At 37.3% G+C, this 17056-nt stretch overlaps 2 protein-coding genes across 4 annotated transcripts; one reads left to right on the plus strand and one right to left on the minus strand.

The window, feature by feature from the left end:
* Positions 1–1939: 1939 nt before the first annotated feature.
* Positions 1940–9783, plus strand: LOC133723714 (putative calcium-transporting ATPase 11, plasma membrane-type). 2 transcript variants are annotated; one of them, XM_062150594.1, is made up of 7 exons: positions 1940–2187; positions 5282–5339; positions 5429–7380; positions 7459–7617; positions 8373–8544; positions 8639–8937; positions 9185–9783. In XM_062150594.1, exons 1-7 carry the CDS (start codon positions 2011–2013, stop codon positions 9488–9490), a joined length of 3123 nt encoding a protein of 1040 aa, XP_062006578.1. In that variant the 5' UTR covers positions 1940–2010; the 3' UTR covers positions 9491–9783. The 2 variants fall into 2 exon arrangements, with proteins under 2 accessions (XP_062006578.1, XP_062006579.1); XM_062150595.1 differs by having other exon boundaries at positions 1941–2187; positions 5285–5339.
* A 3347-nt stretch (positions 9784–13130) lies between these two features.
* On the minus strand, positions 13131–16791 carry LOC133722556 (UDP-URONIC ACID TRANSPORTER 1). Of its 2 annotated transcripts, none has more exons than XM_062149440.1 (4): positions 16022–16791; positions 15101–15225; positions 13888–14116; positions 13131–13399 (listed from the first exon to the last, which is right to left on the minus strand). In XM_062149440.1, the coding sequence occupies exons 1-4, from the start codon at positions 16463–16465 to the stop codon at positions 13253–13255; spliced, it is 945 nt and encodes a 314-aa protein (XP_062005424.1). In that variant the 5' UTR covers positions 16466–16791; the 3' UTR covers positions 13131–13252. The 2 variants fall into 2 exon arrangements, with proteins under 2 accessions (XP_062005424.1, XP_062005425.1); XM_062149441.1 differs by having other exon boundaries at positions 13132–13399; positions 15101–15204; positions 16022–16789.
* Between the last annotated feature and the right edge of the window lie 265 nt (positions 16792–17056).

Below are 17056 nucleotides of genomic sequence, written 5' to 3' on the forward strand. Positions count from 1 at the left end.
CGCCCTAGCAACCCAGCCAAGCTAAAGTCACGCTTTAGCAAGATCTCAATACTTCCCGGTGATTTCGCTCTGCTCAATCTGCAATATTGAGTATCGATTGTGTGAACAAGAAGAAACTACAGCAAAGTCCTTACCACAAGGCACAAAGAATCCCGCGACGAGGTTGGTGCTCTCCTCGTCTACAATCGCTTGATAGAAGTCAGGTCAAGGGACACCCCCGACGACCGCACCCGAACGGTGCTGGCACGCCCGCACAGAAAAGAGACTGTTGACCAGCTGCAGCAAAATTGGAGCCAAACAATCTAAAATGTGAAAAGTAGTGGGAAAATACTGGCAAACATAGTAATTTTCTGTTTAATATGTATATACATGATTTTTTTACATTTTTAGTTCATATTTTACACATTAGAACTTCAGACGCAGAGCTTTTTAAGTTATGATGAATGTCACTTGCATTCTGATGTTAATTAATGGAGTTTTGTTTGGTGATTTGGGTAGTGTGGGAGCATGGATTTTACCAATAGAATACTACCGAGAGATAGATCAATATAAATGAAGAAGGTAACCTAAAGGGCAGAGAGTCTAAGGGAAAGCCCATGATGCTAGAGATCCCCTATGAAGAAGCCCAAAGAGTGATACATAGCCTGGATATTGCTATAAGGAAAGTATCCCATATGATACCTCGAAAAGGGAAGAAAATCCTAATTACATATTAATACCCTGAAGGGCACCTCCAGAAGATGGATCGGTTGGACCTATATATGGTTCTCTAAAAGCTTGTGGTATTTGAGTTACCCTCGGATAGCCTAAGTAAGGAATGTAGAATCAAATTCTATCTCATTTACTTGAAAGACAAGTAACCTTTTTAGGGTTAGGTTAGGCAAAGACCATCTTATCTTGACATGTAATCTCCTATATAAGGAGGCACGATACACCAACTCTGGTAACAACTTTTACCCAACTTTAGCCTATTGCTCTGAGTTTATCATTATTATTGTAACTTTGGCATTTCTACTAAAAACGTTAAAAAAAGAATCAATAAATTTAGATAGTTGTGTAGAATCTCACTCTCGTTCTTCCTTTCCTTTTTGTATTTAATTTTCTTCTCTGTTATTATACAATAATCACCAATTAGATCGAATCTTTACAAGCTTCTTCTTTCTTATAATCGTGAGCATTATAAGTATCTTATAATTTTATGAAGTCAAAGACATTCATTTTTATAAGGCTTATTATCGAACATGTCCCTTGAACTTGGTCATGATTGTTGATTTACACTCCGAACTTGTAATTGCAAAAATTAGCACCCTTTACTTAACACAACTTGTCAAGTTACACCATTTTCATGACATTAGAAATGTTCCGTTCATGATTCCTTCTAAATAGAGATTTTTCATCCATAAGTCCTTAAATTTACATCTTCTTCATCAAATTAGGTATTTTCATCCATATATTTAGTCATTTGTTCTTTTTCTTCTTCCAAAATGTTTTAATAACTTATATAATTTTGATTTAATCTTTTAACTTTTAGTCTTTAATTTGTCACTATAGCTAGTAGCCACATCAACAAACAAGTGGAGACCTTACAAGTGCCACATCAAGTAATATTAATAAATAAATGTTTGATTCAACTAAAGAGGTTGAAATTGGCAGTTTATGTCATGTAACATGAGTTAATTTTGTAATTGCGAAATCTAGTGGGTAAATTCATGATTATTATAAAACACGAATCATTTTGTTTGAGACTTTGTCGAAAAGTGAAGTAAAACCTTCATAAAACCTTAAAAACGAAAAGTAAAACTCTTTTCGTTCAGATTGACCCAAAAAAAAAGAAAAGATCAACGCTGATGACATGGCCTCCATTTATTGGATGAGAGCCTCATAAAAGGTTTGGAAGTCAAGGCTTTCTGGTCCATCGTCTGATTTACGCGTCTATATATATGAAAGGAAACGACTCCACAACTTCCTCTGTTGGTTTGGGTTAGCTAGCCTCCGAGCCAAAAGATCGCAATGGAAAGCTACTTGCACAAGGACTTCGACGTCCAGGCCAAGCACCTCTCGCCGGAGGCCTCAAACAATTGGAGGAGAGCCGTCGGCCGCGTCGTCAAGAACCCCGCCAGGAGGTTCCGACATGTCGCCGATCTTGCCAAGCGCGCCGAGGGTGAGAGGAAGAAGAAGCAAATCCAGGTCCGTACAACCTTCAATTTCTCTCTTATTTTCTTTCTTCTATTGCGAGCGATCAAACGGTGCGTTTTAGATCTAGAGGTGTTAGTGTTCAGTAACCGAAATAATTTCCAGCATTTAGTTTGATTTTATTACGGTAGTGGAAGCAGAATAGAGGAGGATTATTAGGCTGAGATTTAGATGAGAGCATTTGAATTTAGGAGGGACTGAGATAAGAAAAATGAAAAGTAATTTTAATTGTTTTGCGTGCTTGATTTTCTCCGCTGCCCTTTGGGAGTAGGGAAGAGGGATTCAAATTTGTGGGGCGAGCTTTGGCAGTCCTTAGAACCATCGCGGCGATGGTCCTAGTCGTTTAATATGACTTTTTATATTTATAATATTTTTGTCAAACAAACAAAAGATGAATTAAAATCTCCCTTTTCTTATAAGTGAAAATAGTAGTCGTTTACGTCACAGAGAGTCTTAGGCAGGACAGCCGTACTGCCACATAGAAATAGTTGCATGCGAAAGAGGATCCTAATTTCGTGGGGATATCCGGTTAAGCAAGTCATGGCGCTAGCTTCCAAACAAAAAATGTGAGCCTCTAGCGCAGGGCTGTCCAATTAAAATTACAAAAAAAATTTATATATTTCAAAATTATCTCTTTTTTAATAAATCAATATATCAAAAACACCCTGCAAAAAGCTCAATATTATCTATTGATTTATATAGTGGTTCTAGAGAGCTCAAAGACCCCAATATTATGGATTGATTCTTCTGAAGCTCCAGGCAGGCTTAGGTGGGAACCCACGCTCGTCTGACTGACTGAGATAAGTTGGTCTTTCATGTTTGGGAGAGGGAAGATGAAATCACAGATTTTTATTTAATATTTTTATTAAATAAAAATAAAAGTTATTACTCATTTGGAAGTTTTCTAGAATACCCACGTGACTCGATACCGTATATGAAAGGGTTGGTAGTGGTGCTGGGTCCGTTGGCCCATGTTACCCCCTATGTTTGTTCAACAATCAACATGGGTAGCATTTTAATAAAAGACTTTCTGACCTCTCTCCCAATAATGGCAAGCCACAGCCACGAAATTTCCTGGAAATTTCGTGCTTTACGGCAAAAATTGAAAAAGGAATGCGTTTAGTATGGGGGTAGATATTAGAAAAAGACTTGATGAAAATGAGATTGACCTATGTACAGGTAGTGGGCGCATATTGATAAAGATGCCGTATTCTTTGATCCTTAACATCTTGAATGGTTAAATGGTAGGCTTAGATTTCCCCTTCACAAAGTGATAAACCTACTTTGCATTTTCTTTTCACCCCACTTGTCCCCTAGAAAATTAAGATAAGCTTCTTTCTTTTGGATGATTCTTTTAGAATAGCCATCAGTGCTCTTTCCTACCCACTCACATTACCAATTATTCATACTTTTTTTTATCATATACATTTATGTAACATACACCCCCTTAAAAGGTCTTACTATTGGCCAAAATAAGTTAAATAACAAAAAAATTCTTACATATTCGTAGTGGACCATTTATTATTTTTTGTCTTGAAATCTGTTACGGCAGTTAGTCTTTGATATGATGTTGACTCGAACGCGGCTTACACACGGTTTGTTGGGCTTTCCTTGAAAATTGTTTTTGTAACAATGTCATGTTTAGATTATAAGCAATAAAAAAACTGGTTCTAATATTTGGCTCATTCTCAAAACATTACATCAGTTTTAAATTTCTGTTGATAATGAACTTCACTCAAACAAAAATGCCGCTCTGTTTTTGTCAGCACTTATATTTGATTCGCTTTATAAAAATAAAAGAAATGTATGCTTAGATTTATTCTATACTCAAGTATTACGGATGAGTTTGTCTTCTGGTCTTTGTTTTGTTTACTCTCTCTATGACATTCAGTAATTGTCCATTCACTCAAAAATTAGAAAGTGTTTTTAGGTGTTTTCTTGTCTGCACCTCTGAACTGGTCACAGTGCCCTCCTAAGATTCCTAAAACCTTGGTTTGTTCTGTATAAAATATTAAAATGTATATAATATTTGTTACTTTTTATATCAGCCATGTCCATGGATTTGTTAAGGGTTTTGGTTTTGTTTTTTTGTTATTTTTTTTGGGGGGGGTAGTCACTTGGGACAGTATTAGCATCACCTTTTATCTCTCTTTATTATTATTTTTTTTTGTGGTATTTCAAATGATGGTCAAACATTATAAGTATTATCAAATGTGGGAAAGGATTTTGATGTTTTGGAATTGGCTGGAAGGACTTCGCCATGTTGCTAAAATTCAGCTCTTTTGGTCGGAGTTTCCAATATTTCTTGGACAGTTTAATAATTTTTTCTGTTTGAAAGCAGCAGCTTCAGAGTTGGGAAAAACTATGATCTGAAAAATAATAAGGTGCAATTGGAGCATTTTGAGAAACCTTTTGGCTGACCTTCTGTTAAATTCTTTAGAGGAGACAATTTTAACACTGTAACTGAAACCCAACAGGAAGTTACTGAGTTTGGGGTGACCATTACATGACATGGACCTGTCCTTTACTCTGTTCACATTCAACTATATCACCCTTCCTGTAACAAGAAATAGGCAGTCTAACTGTTGTTCACAAGTGATTCTTAGGGAAGTAATAAATCAATTTTTACAAGGATTGGAAGAACATTGGAGAATTAAGTTCTACCTCATTTGTTTTCAGTCAATATTCAATCAATAAATTTGTTTATATATATATATATATGTACACATATATATATGTACACATATTTTTATTTTCCTATTTTCATTTTCACATTGCAAACAAAAGTTGTATCCAAATGACATTCTCCAATATAGACAAGCATGTTAGACAATATGAGAGTTGTCTAAATCTGAAATAGGATGCTGATTTAAAAATATTATTCAAGAACCTTACAAGAGAAACAATAGAACATATGTGTACACCCACACACAAATGATGATTAAGCTATGCATTTACAGATATGTAAAACGTAAGTAGGTATGTAGCTGATTGTTACTGTGATTCTCAGTTTCATTCATAACTCATGAACTCTTACTGCAGTTTACAACTAGAACACTGACTGACTTTATTATTCTTATTTTTTTAGCAGGAAAAAATTCGAGTTGCTCTTTATGTTCAAAAAGCAGCACTAACATTCATTGAGGGTATCATCTTTAAACTTTTAAGTCAACTAATGTGTATGTGATCTCATATATTTGATCCCTTTTTTATTTTGTGTTTTAATCTTATGAAGCTGGAGGTAGTCAACCAGTTACTGATCAGGTTGAATACAAACTGTCTGAAGAGGCCGAAAAAGAGGGTTTCAGCATTCACCCAGATGAACTTGCATCAATCATACGCAGCCATGATATTAAGGTCTTGAAAAGACACGGTGGAGTTGATGGGATTTTAACAAAAGTATCCGTAGTACCAGATGAAGGTGTCAGGAGTAGCAGTATACCAACAAGGCAAAATGTTTATGGCTTAAACCGCTATACGGAGAAACCTCCCCGATCATTCTTGGTGTTTGTATGGGAAGCTCTACAGGATTTAACTTTAATTATTCTTATGGTTTGTGCCGTGGTTTCAATTGGAGTAGGACTTGCTACTGAAGGGTGGCCAGAAGGCATGTATGATGGGGTGGGAATTTTACTCAGTATAATTTTAGTTGTTTTGGTCACTGCCATTAGTGATTACAGGCAATCCATGCAATTCAAGGATTTGGACAGGGAGAAGAAAAAGATTTTTATTCAGGTCACTAGGGATGGGAAAAGACAAAAAGTTTCCATTTATGATTTGCTGGTGGGAGATATTGTTCATTTGGCAGTGGGTGACCAAGTTCCAGCAGATGGACTTTTCATATCAGGTTACAGCTTGTTGATTGATGAGTCAAGCTTGTCAGGTGAGAGTGAGCCAGTGAATGTATATGAAAAAAACCCTTTTCTTCTTTCGGGAACCAAAGTGCAAGATGGGTCAGGTAAAATGCTGGTAACAACAGTTGGTATGAGGACCGAATGGGGAAAGTTGATGGAAACTCTGAGTGAGGGAGGAGAAGATGAGACCCCACTGCAGGTGAAGCTGAATGGTGTTGCTACAATTATTGGTAAAATTGGTTTGGCTTTCGCTGTGGTGACATTTTTGGTCTTGACAGTAAGATTTTTGGTGGAAAAAGCACTTAGCAATGAGATCACAGATTGGACTTCAACTGATGCAATGACACTTTTGAACTACTTTGCCATTGCAGTAACTATAATTGTTGTTGCAGTTCCTGAAGGATTACCATTGGCAGTAACACTGAGTCTTGCTTTTGCAATGAAGAAATTAATGAATGATAAGGCACTTGTGAGGCATCTCTCAGCCTGCGAGACAATGGGTTCTGCTGGTTGCATTTGCACGGATAAAACAGGAACATTAACCACAAACCATATGGTAGTTACCAAGATATGGATAGGTGAAAAATCTATAGATGTAAAAGGTAATGAAAGTAAAGACGTAGTAATATCAGAAATTTCTGGAGCACTGGACGTCCTTTTGCAGGTTATATTTCAAAATACAACCTCTGAGGTTATCAAGGATGAGGGAAAGACCTCCGTTTTGGGAACACCAACAGAGTCAGCATTATTAGAATTTGGTTTACTTTTGGGTGGTGATTTTGATGCCCAGCGCAGAGAGTTTAAGATTCTTAGGATGGAACCTTTCAGTTCTGTTAGGAAGAAGATGTCTGTGCTCATCGCTCATCCTCATGGTGGGATAAGAGCTTTTTGCAAAGGTGCATCTGAAATAGTATTGGGAATGTGCAACAAAGTTATTGACTGTAATGGAGAATCTGTTAATCTCTCCCAAGAAGAGGCAAATAATATCACAGATGTCATAAATTCTTTTGCTTCTGAAGCATTAAGAACTCTCTGCTTGGCTTTCAAAGATATAGATGAATCTTCCATTAACAATGACATCCCTAATGATGGCTATACATTGATAGCAGTTGTAGGAATCAAGGACCCTGTGCGTCCTGGGGTGAAGGAAGCAGTCCAAACTTGTTTGGCTGCTGGGATAACTGTACGAATGGTCACCGGTGACAATATATATACTGCTAAAGCCATAGCTAGAGAATGTGGCATACTCACAGAGAGTGGTTTGGCAATAGAAGGACCAGAATTTCGTAACATGTCTCCTGCAGAGATGAAAGCTGTTATACCGAGGATTCAGGTTGGTAAAAAATTGTATTTCAGATCTTTGACCCTCAACTCAACCGTATGCATATTCAGTTTTATTATATGTATACAGGTGATGGCCCGATCCTTACCATTGGATAAGCACACCTTGGTGAAGAATTTGAGGGATACATTCCGGGAGGTAGTTGCAGTTACAGGTGATGGGACCAATGACGCTCCTGCTTTGCATGAGGCAGACATTGGACTTGCTATGGGCATAGCAGGCACAGAGGTTTGTGTCTTAGCTACTTGTCTTGTTACAATCTCAAATCTTGACTACCTATCTATCACCTTGTTGCGCCCTTATGGGATCCTTTTTCTTTACTTCTTGTTCACTTTTGTTTTTGTTTTTGTTTTTGTTCTCTTTTCTTTTCATTTTCTTTTTTAATTTCAACATCTGTTGCATAATGTTGTGCTTGCATCTTTGACTTCTTTCTTCATACTTGCAAGATGGTTTAAGTTTGAAGCTTTCAGTTTCCCCAGATGTGAGTAAAAGCAATTGTAAGATTGGTTTTCATCATTTTCCACTTTTGGTGGCAGTGTCAATTTTTATTGTCTTATCCAATTCATGTACCAGTTAATATAAAAAGTTTAAGTTTTGTCTACTGTTTTGTACGAATGGTATCTGATCTAACCTTAACTTTTCGTAGACAAGTCCCTTGCTTTTGTGGTTTTTTTTTTTCCCTCTGTTTCTGTGGGTATGCAAGGTACTAAATAATCTCAAACTGTCATCTTTCATTAACTGCTCTCAATGCAAGAGCTGCATAAGAGAATTCCTTCTTTTTTTGCTTTTTGTTTTTTTTGTTGTTCCCGACAAATTATCAATGGAATGTTATTTGACATGTGAAAATATTGTACAGGATGCAGTGTCCATTTTGTGTCATTTAGCAAGGTCTAATATGCTTTAGGAGTTATTTTATCCGCTCTACTTTTTGCTTATTTGTTATTCTGAATTTTAAGTAGCCAATTCATGCATATTGTAAACAGGTTGCTAAAGAAAGTGCTGATGTCATCATATTGGATGACAATTTCAGTACTATAGTAAATGTGGCCAGATGGGGACGTTCAGTGTACATAAACATTCAAAAGTTTGTCCAGTTCCAGTTAACGGTTAACGTTGTTGCTCTGATGATCAATTTTGTTTCTGCATGTGTATCAGGTATCTGGGTACTGGCCAATTTTCTTCCATGCAATCCCATTTACATTTATTTTGAAAAAGACACAACTGATGATAAATTTCACACAACTTTCAGGAGATGCTCCCCTTACTGCTGTGCAATTACTCTGGGTCAACATGATTATGGACACTCTTGGTGCTTTGGCACTGGCTACAGAGCCTCCAAATGAAGGACTGATGAAAAGGCCCCCTGTTTCAAGGGGGACAAGCTTCATCACCAGGCCCATGTGGAGGAATATTATTGGTCAGAGCATTTATCAACTGGCTGTTCTTGGAGTTCTCGATTTCCGCGGAACGCAGCTGCTAGGACTTACTGGTTCAGATGCAACTGATATTCTTGACACTGTGATATTCAATGCATTTGTGTTCTGCCAGGTACATTCAAGCAACTCTATTTTTTTGTTTTGGTATCGATGCATCTTCCTTCAGTTATGCTGTTTAGATTTTGGTTAGAAACTTGAGCCTGTTGTCTTCCCTCTTTTACTTTCTGAGTTTGGACTGCTCTATGTGTAGGGCTGATTGTAATCTTGTTTATCAAAACCATTTATTACAAAACAGTAGCACCATTGCTTGAATCCCACATATGAGTCATATCTGATGTTTCTTTGCTTTTTTCAATCAGGTGTTTAATGAGATAAACAGCCGTGATATAGAGAAGATAAACATATTCCGTGGCATGTTTGACAGCTGGGTATTCCTAGGGGTCATGGTTTGCACAGTGGGCTTCCAATTTGTCCTAGTAGAGTTCTTGGGCGCGTTTGCTAGCACTGTACCACTGAGCTGGCAACTATGGTTACTCTGCATTATACTTGGATCAATTAGCATGCCTGTTGCAGTTGTCCTGAAATGCATACCCGTTGAAAGCAAAGTTAAACCCCCTGATGGCTATGAAGCTATTCCTGGTGGTCCTCCAGCCGGCCTCGTTTGAATAGGGGTGTGTAAAAGCCTTTTTTCTTTCTACGATTTTCCAAAGTAGAAACCGATTTCTACTGACTGAACTAACTAGTCTGACACAAGTTTTCAGATAATCTCTTAGGTAATTGTTTTGAGACGGTCTTGCTATCAAGAAATTTTGTTTGTTGGAAGAAAAAGTTTTGTAAACATTTAGTATGCGTAATTTGCCAGTACAACTCAAGATTGAAGGTAGGTTTTTGTATTTATGTCCTCCAAACAGAACGTCGCAGTTTCCTTAATAAAACCAACTAGTGGTATTTCTCTTCACTTTGTTGGAAGAAGTCCGAGTTCAAACCCGTCTTTCCCCTTGCATAACTGAAACAAATCTGAGTGAACCTCACATTGGTTTGTGAGGGAAAATTTATGCTGTTCTTAAACACGCATATGAATTTTTCCACACTACTAGATTAGAACAGTAACTGCGCCACCAATTGCCATCTTGTATTTTAATTGATGTAGTTTGAATCGTGTTTATTTCTATCTAGTTCAATTGAATACCAATAAAAATTTGTGGTCATTTGCCTTGACTAGCTGATGATTGTTGCATTTTATCATGAACTCACTACCTCTTTTTTTTTTTTTCCTACCATTCTTGGTAGAACTTTAGGTTACCCGTCTTTCATTCAAACCGCAGAAAGTGGCTGCGAACATATACACTTACGAAACCAACAGGATACAAAAACGTAAAAGCTAAACAGCAACATTACTTCCACACATCTATAGGGGGTAATCCATCTTTCCAGATCTTGGACCTGTCTAATCTCCTTCATAAGAGCGTCAGACCCGTTCAGCATCAACATCCTGGAAATAATGAGATTGAGCTAATCTCAAACCCTCAAAGGCTGTCAGGCTTCAACCTGAAGAGCAGAACATGAGAGAAAGATTTGGTATTTCCAGCATTCAGATTACCATAGCCATCCCTCGCAAGAGCTCCTATACCATTAAAGGTTTAGCCTGCATCCTACGCACCATCTCAATTGATCTTAACAGAGCCAACCTTGGGATCAGACCACTTCATCATATTATTCCTAGTCATATCAGGCTTAGAATTCATATACTGCAGCACCTTCTCTGTGAATAGTACCCATAGGATTAGGAGTTGTGTGCTCCTGCACAATTTCATGTCTTGCTTTCCACAAAGTCACTAATGTAAAGGTCACCTTACAGGGAAACTCAAACAAATGTGCAACAGCCAATCATCAAAAGCAAACCAGACATTTAATAAAAGTTAGGTCCTAAAATCTTTGAGGGCACAAAAGCAAAAGGTGCTTAACAATCTTTGAGACTCAAGGTACTTATTTCAAACAAGACATAAGGGAGAATGCACTTACCTTTTTTGAATAGATATTGGCAATAGTAACAGGCTATCCACAGAAAACGAAGAACTTTAGGGAGAGCATCAAAAATCCAAATATTCTTCCAAACTAAAGGATTAATGGCATGAGAATAATGGGCATGCTGTAGACAAGGTTTACTTCTTGCCTTATGAGACTTGTAATATCTTGATCTCACAGTATAAGAACCTTTCTTTCCCTAAGGCCAAATTATCCTATCTTCTTCTCAAACTGAAGATACCAACTGCCGAGTTGCCTAGGAAGAAGATATGCTAGTTTGGGGAGAAGAAATTAAGTTTGGAATAATCAGAAGGTTTCAGAAAGTTTTGTTGTTCATCTCCACCCACCATGTATAAATTTACGTACTTCATATCTTGCTGTTTCTGAATATCATCCTTATAAAAAAGACTGCACTCTATCATTTTCTCCACTTGAGGGATTATCAGAAAGTTTTGTTTGGAAGAAAGTTTCAGTCCATGCCTGTTTTAACGGATTCCCCATTCAAAACAAGCCACATTGCATTGTCCATCAAAAATCGAAATATTGCTTTCTTCTTAAAACTAGTTCAGGCCGAAAATATATAGCTTAGACCTACCGACTTTCCAGACATGCCTTGTTAGTCATATATGTTAAAACCGTGTAATGCCTCTAGAAGATTTCACCAGGTATTCCATTCAGAAGCACAGAAGAGTAAACTGACTTTAGGCACATCATGATCAACTTAACCTACTGAAATGATAGTTGAAAAATGCACAGTTTCAGCTTGTTCCCCCCCCCCCCCCCCCCTTTTTTTTTGGTTATAGGGTTGTTGATGACAATGTAATAGTATTCTATTACACACAATGTAACATTTCTAGATCTAAAATATTGACAAAAAAAAAATTGCAAGAGAAGAATGAAAATAGCATCAAAATGCATAAGAAATTGAATCGAAACTGACCTGGATTTATTGCTTCTTCTGCTCAGCCTCTGCACACTTAGCATCAAATTACATCTGGGTATGTGTTTACACTTGCAGGTAGTGCAATAACTTGGAGAAGTGTGGCATCAAAAACTTATTGCAACTTCTAAAATGCAGGCTGAATTCTTAACTATGTATGAAGGAGCTTGTGAGGGATTGTGGCTGAAAAATGTCCTAGTCCAAACCAACTGACACTATAGTTTCAAGACCTCTGAAGCTTTATTGTGACAATTGCAACAGTGTGCTTTACCAAGAACTACAAGAGGTCAACCAACTCCAAACACATAGATCTCAGGTATTACAGTGTCAGAAGGAGGGTTAAACGTAAGGAACTTGAAGTGTAGAAGATCAACACCTTATCTCAGCTGGCTGATCCCTTTACCAAGGCTTCAACTTTTGCTGCATTTAAGCAACAACTTCAAAGATTGGAATTTTTTGGATGCCTAGGATCAGTGGGAGTTTATTTCCAATAAAGCTAGGAAATGCTCGTCAGTTGTTTTTGAATTTTCTGGTTTTTACATTGTAATGACTTTTACATTTGGTTGAGATTTTGAAGTATATGAAATAAAAATTTCATTTCTCATGTAGCTTCATGGATTATATATTGAGTTCAATATTTTGTGAACTCCTGAAATATGAGATAGCTATCTTGATTGACATGTTTCGTTGCTTTGGATTCTAAAGCACTGTTTTCAGCTTATAGATTTAAAGATATGCCGGCTGAATGAATACATATGCAGTAAGTTTCTATTCTATAAAGAGGACCAAATTGCATATATTTTAGAATTAAGATTCATCAGGTAACCAACCTTATGCAATTTCAGTTTCGTATCCTTATTGACTCATGGAATTGTCAGTAGTTGCATCAAGTAGGACAACTATTATGTATCTTAGAAGATAAGCAACATGAGATCAAAGATACTTCTAGCCTTGGCATATTTATGACACATATGAGTATCTGATTGAGCTGAGCGACTCGAGCTTGAAAAATTAGTTCAAATTTGAGCCAAGATCAACACACACACACACAAAAAAAAAAAAAGTCGAACTTGATCACCTTGGTAGTCGCCTCTTGCTCAACTCACTTACAAGGAGCTTCTTGTAAACATGAATAAAACAACACCCAGTGAAACTCCCCTTGGACGCCATTGTACCCAAAAAGAAAAGGAAATAAGAAAAATGGAAGCATGATAGTATTTTCTACAAGAAATGTTTCCTTCAAGGAGGAAAGTTAGAAAGGCTGAATATAAAATGGTGTATAAATAATAGGGGCAGAACAACAAGTTGCTTGTATACATAATAATACAACACCACAATCAAATAGCTCCCCCCCTCCCTCCCTCTCCAAAACAACAGACTAAGAATCTAGTCGAACATAATCTCACTAACCTCTTCGAACGAAACCTCAAGTCATCAAAATAAATAATGGTAACTGGATCACTTATCTAAACCTTCGCTTTGCTTCTCCATAAGCAACAACCCCCATAACAGTTATCATGTAACCGCCAATGCCGATAACAGTGACAGGGTTCTTGAATAGAAGAATTGAGATAACAACAGCCACAGCACCTTTTGCATTGCCTAATACCTGATTGAAACAATTTCAGTAGGGGAAATAGACTAGTTGAAGAACAATTAAAAGTGAGGGGCAAAAAAGACAGAACAATCAATTGACACGACGATGTCTGAGTAGAACAAATTGACTCAACTGGATTTGGAAGTTTTTGCACAACATTTAAGCCTAATTAGTTCTGAGAGAGTAAATGTAAAATAATTAAATGGTGGATTATTTTTAAGTCAGCAACAAAGTCCTCCACCCAACTAACAAGAAACATGCTTCTATAATATCAGTTTGATTTGTTTCAAGTCATCTGTGACACTGCAACAGGGAGTTCTGAGAGCAGAAGTAATTCAGAGCTCCTAGGTGGGTGTTTTTGATTTGTGCATAAACAACAAGAAGTTATAAACACATTCACATATACTATACCGTTTTTGATCCTCTGAAACTAGTTTGGAAAAATAAGGCAATGTACATATCTATATGGAAAAAGAAAAATAGGAAAAAGATGTCAGAACCTGAAGTGTTAGTGCACTTGTATGCTTCGTCACCAAGAAATTTGTCAAATTAGCGGAATAGGCCATTACTGAATTAACCAAAAGAAGTAACCACATGAATTTATGCTCCCTTCCGAGTGACAGAGTGACCTCTACAACATTGGGCTCCATAATAAGTGCAGCAGGCAATAATACTAGAATAGCAATTGGTGACATATAAAGCAGCAAATTCATAGAGTTCAGCTTTTCCCTGTCAAATATAAGACATTAAAACAGCCCAAGTAGTAAGGAAACATCAGATCAAGAAAAGAGTGCTTGGCTTGAGAATAAGATGGAGGAAATTTAAAAATTACAAAAGCTCCAAATCAAACAACAAATATCAGAATTCTACGTTTCTAATTAATGAAAATTTATGCTCTTTGCAGATTGTTCATTCCTCATCAACCCAATAGAGCAAGAAGGAAGTATAAGTTGGAGAATAAATGCCTCGATCTTGAGGAGAATTGTGTCTGTGAGCAAAGGGAATGATTTAGATTGATTCATGCAATTCTTATATATCTCTAAGTAGGACACCTCTTTCGAGTCAAGAACTCATGATTGAATAGTCTGTAATGGTCCATTCACCAGAATACATATTAAATCTAGAATGCTGTCATTGGATGATTGGAATAAACTACACAAACAGCGGTAATCAATGCATAATCATTCCCGGTCCACATTCTAAACAAAAACATGAATTAATTCTAAGTCTCTTAGGTCAAATGGTTGTGCCTGAAGTAATCATAGCCTCAAATGGCTGCCATAATTCTTTATCTTACCACAGAACAGTTTTTGTGCTAACAGGCTCATTTCCTCGCTTAATTCTCCTATGAAGAACAAATATGTTGTAATAAAGTATATCACAGACAGCAATTCATTTCTCACAAATTCAGAAAATATCCGTCAAAGATTATTCCAGGTTTTCACCTATCCACTAAATTACACTTCCCTCCCTACAATAGGGCATAGATTAAAAAAAACTGAAAGTATAGACATAGATACAGTAGATTAATATATGCAATAAATGCTTTCAGCAGTGTATCCCAGCCATATCATGACTCAAAATTTCCATATCAACACAATATTTCTAGCACATTCAATAATGATGAGAAGAGTTGGTGGCAATTGTCAATCAGCAGAAAACACCCCAAGTGCTCAGATGACAGATTATACAATGAAGGTTTTCAAGTTTTACCCGTCAGAAGAAAGTAGGATACCCTGAAGAACAGATTTAAATGCCCTTGCAGCAGTTGCACTAATGCACATGACAAATCCAAAGAAGTGAAAACTCGGCTCACCCTGCCATGAACCAAGAAATTCCTGTAATTGCACTGAAATTGAAAAAGATAAACACATTCCGTTTGCAAAAATGAAAGAACAAAAAAAAAGAAAAAGAAAAGAATGATCAAACACATTACGGTAGGGAAGCTTGTTAATTCTATTTCTTTTTTACTCTTTTGTTAATGAATCTTGTACTTGTATGGTCGACAAAAGGCATCGGTAAGAAAAACTAAGAAGCAGGCTATTATGTTCAATCAGAAGCAGTCGCATGCCAACACATACAGTAAACACAAACCTTGAATCACTACATTACCCAAACACGGTTTTGTTTAGGGCCAATACATAGTTGATTCAACTGTTCACCTCTGTTAATGTTCTTATACTTGTTCAGTTCACATACAATAAAGCAAAATCAGTAAGAGAAACTAAAAAGCAGGCTGTTCTTGTTCAATCAGAGAAAGTAAGTCGCATGTCAGCACAAACATCAGACACCAACCTTGCATCTCTACATTAGCCGAACACGGGTTTTGTTTAACATTGTCCATTGTCAATTACATGTGATCTAGTTCAAATTTACTGACACAGAATCCCTCTATTTAAAAGCACGAAGCTTCTCCAGTTACCATTTCTGGTCCAATACTTTTATTACAGAAACAGTGACAACTCATGTTTCAACCATTTCATAGAAGTTCAGATCTGCATTAGCAACAATCCGAACAATCTTCCTTAACAGGAAACTGATTCAATACATACCAAACTAGGCAAACATTAAACTAGAGAAACATTAAAGCTGTGAAATTGTATTATGATCCAATAATGCAGGAAAGAAGCATACCCCACTAGCAATCACAACTCCAGTAACAACGGGCACAAGAGCAGCGTAGGTAACCCAAGCCTCTCTCTTAAGGGTCGCCAGATACGCAAAAAGGGCGGTGAAAAACGGCGTCGTAGCACCGACAGCCTGATTGAAGGAGACAGCGAGATATCTGAGAGAAATGTTGCCACCCACAACAGACCCACAAAAGACAATGCCCAAAGTGGCGATCTTGACGAACTGGGACCTGGATTTGAGGGTCTGCAAAGGCACAATCTTGAGGAAGACGATGGAAACGTAGCTGAGAATGGCGCAGGCGGACATGTGGCACATTGTGAGGAAGATTGGGAATCTGAAGCCATAGTTGGAGAGTAGGAACTTGTTGAGTAGGAGGACACCGATGTTTGATGAGTACCAGAGGATTACGAGGGAGGAGATGAAAATGGCTTGTTTCTTGGAGGACATTGTCTTTTAATGTAGTACAGGTGCTGGGATTTGTTTGGAGAAGCTCAAATCTGAGCTTGAGCTTCAATGGAAAATGATGCACTCTTTCCGGTGTCTTTCTCGTCTTCTCTGTTTTGGAGCGTTTTTGAGTGTATGATTGAGATACGTGTGTCCTGTGTGTAAGTACGGTGTAGGTGTGGGTCTAAATGCAACAAGCTAGATGGTAAATTAATTGTTAATGGGTCCGGGATATAACTCTAGCTTTGGTTAAACACGAAGAAATATACCGAAAAGAAACGTAAAGACTACATTGTTACCGACTTGGTTGACAACAACATTTTTCTTTTTGTTAGGCCACCTCCAATAAGGAGGTCTAGAGGGTCAAAGGCTATAATTTAGCCCTTATTTCATCTCCAATAGCAAGTTTTAAAAGGGCCATGAAAATGCCATCGGGCTGGTGAGAGGGCTATGTTTAGCCTTTTGGCTGGCCTAGTCGAGAATTTGTGGTCCCAGCAGCAGACTCAAATGTGACGAATAGTTTGGTTATTTTATCAATTCAGTCAATGTTTTCTTAATAAATTGTTCAAGTTATGTAGAAATGTAGGGACTCGG

This window comes from Rosa rugosa, chromosome 7, assembly GCF_958449725.1.
Source record: "Rosa rugosa chromosome 7, drRosRugo1.1, whole genome shotgun sequence".
Lineage (NCBI taxonomy): Eukaryota > Viridiplantae > Streptophyta > Magnoliopsida > Rosales > Rosaceae > Rosa > Rosa rugosa.

Coding starts and splice junctions, on each gene's coding strand:
- LOC133722556 (XM_062149440.1), bottom strand. CDS start 16,465: ATGTCCTCCAAGAAACAAGCCATTTTCATCTCCTCCCTCGTAATCCTC. Junction 15,226..16,021: donor GAGTTGTGATTGCTAGTGGG/GTATGCTTCTTT, acceptor GTGCAATTACAG/GAATTTCTTGGTTCATGGCA. Junction 13,400..13,887: donor CAAGTGCACTAACACTTCAG/GTTCTGACATCT, acceptor TGTTTCAATCAG/GTATTAGGCAATGCAAAAGG.
- LOC133723714 (XM_062150594.1), top strand. CDS start 2,011: ATGGAAAGCTACTTGCACAAGGACTTCGACGTCCAGGCCAAGCACCTC. Junction 7,381..7,458: donor CTGTTATACCGAGGATTCAG/GTTGGTAAAAAA, acceptor ATATGTATACAG/GTGATGGCCCGATCCTTACC. Junction 8,545..8,638: donor TGTTTCTGCATGTGTATCAG/GTATCTGGGTAC, acceptor CACAACTTTCAG/GAGATGCTCCCCTTACTGCT.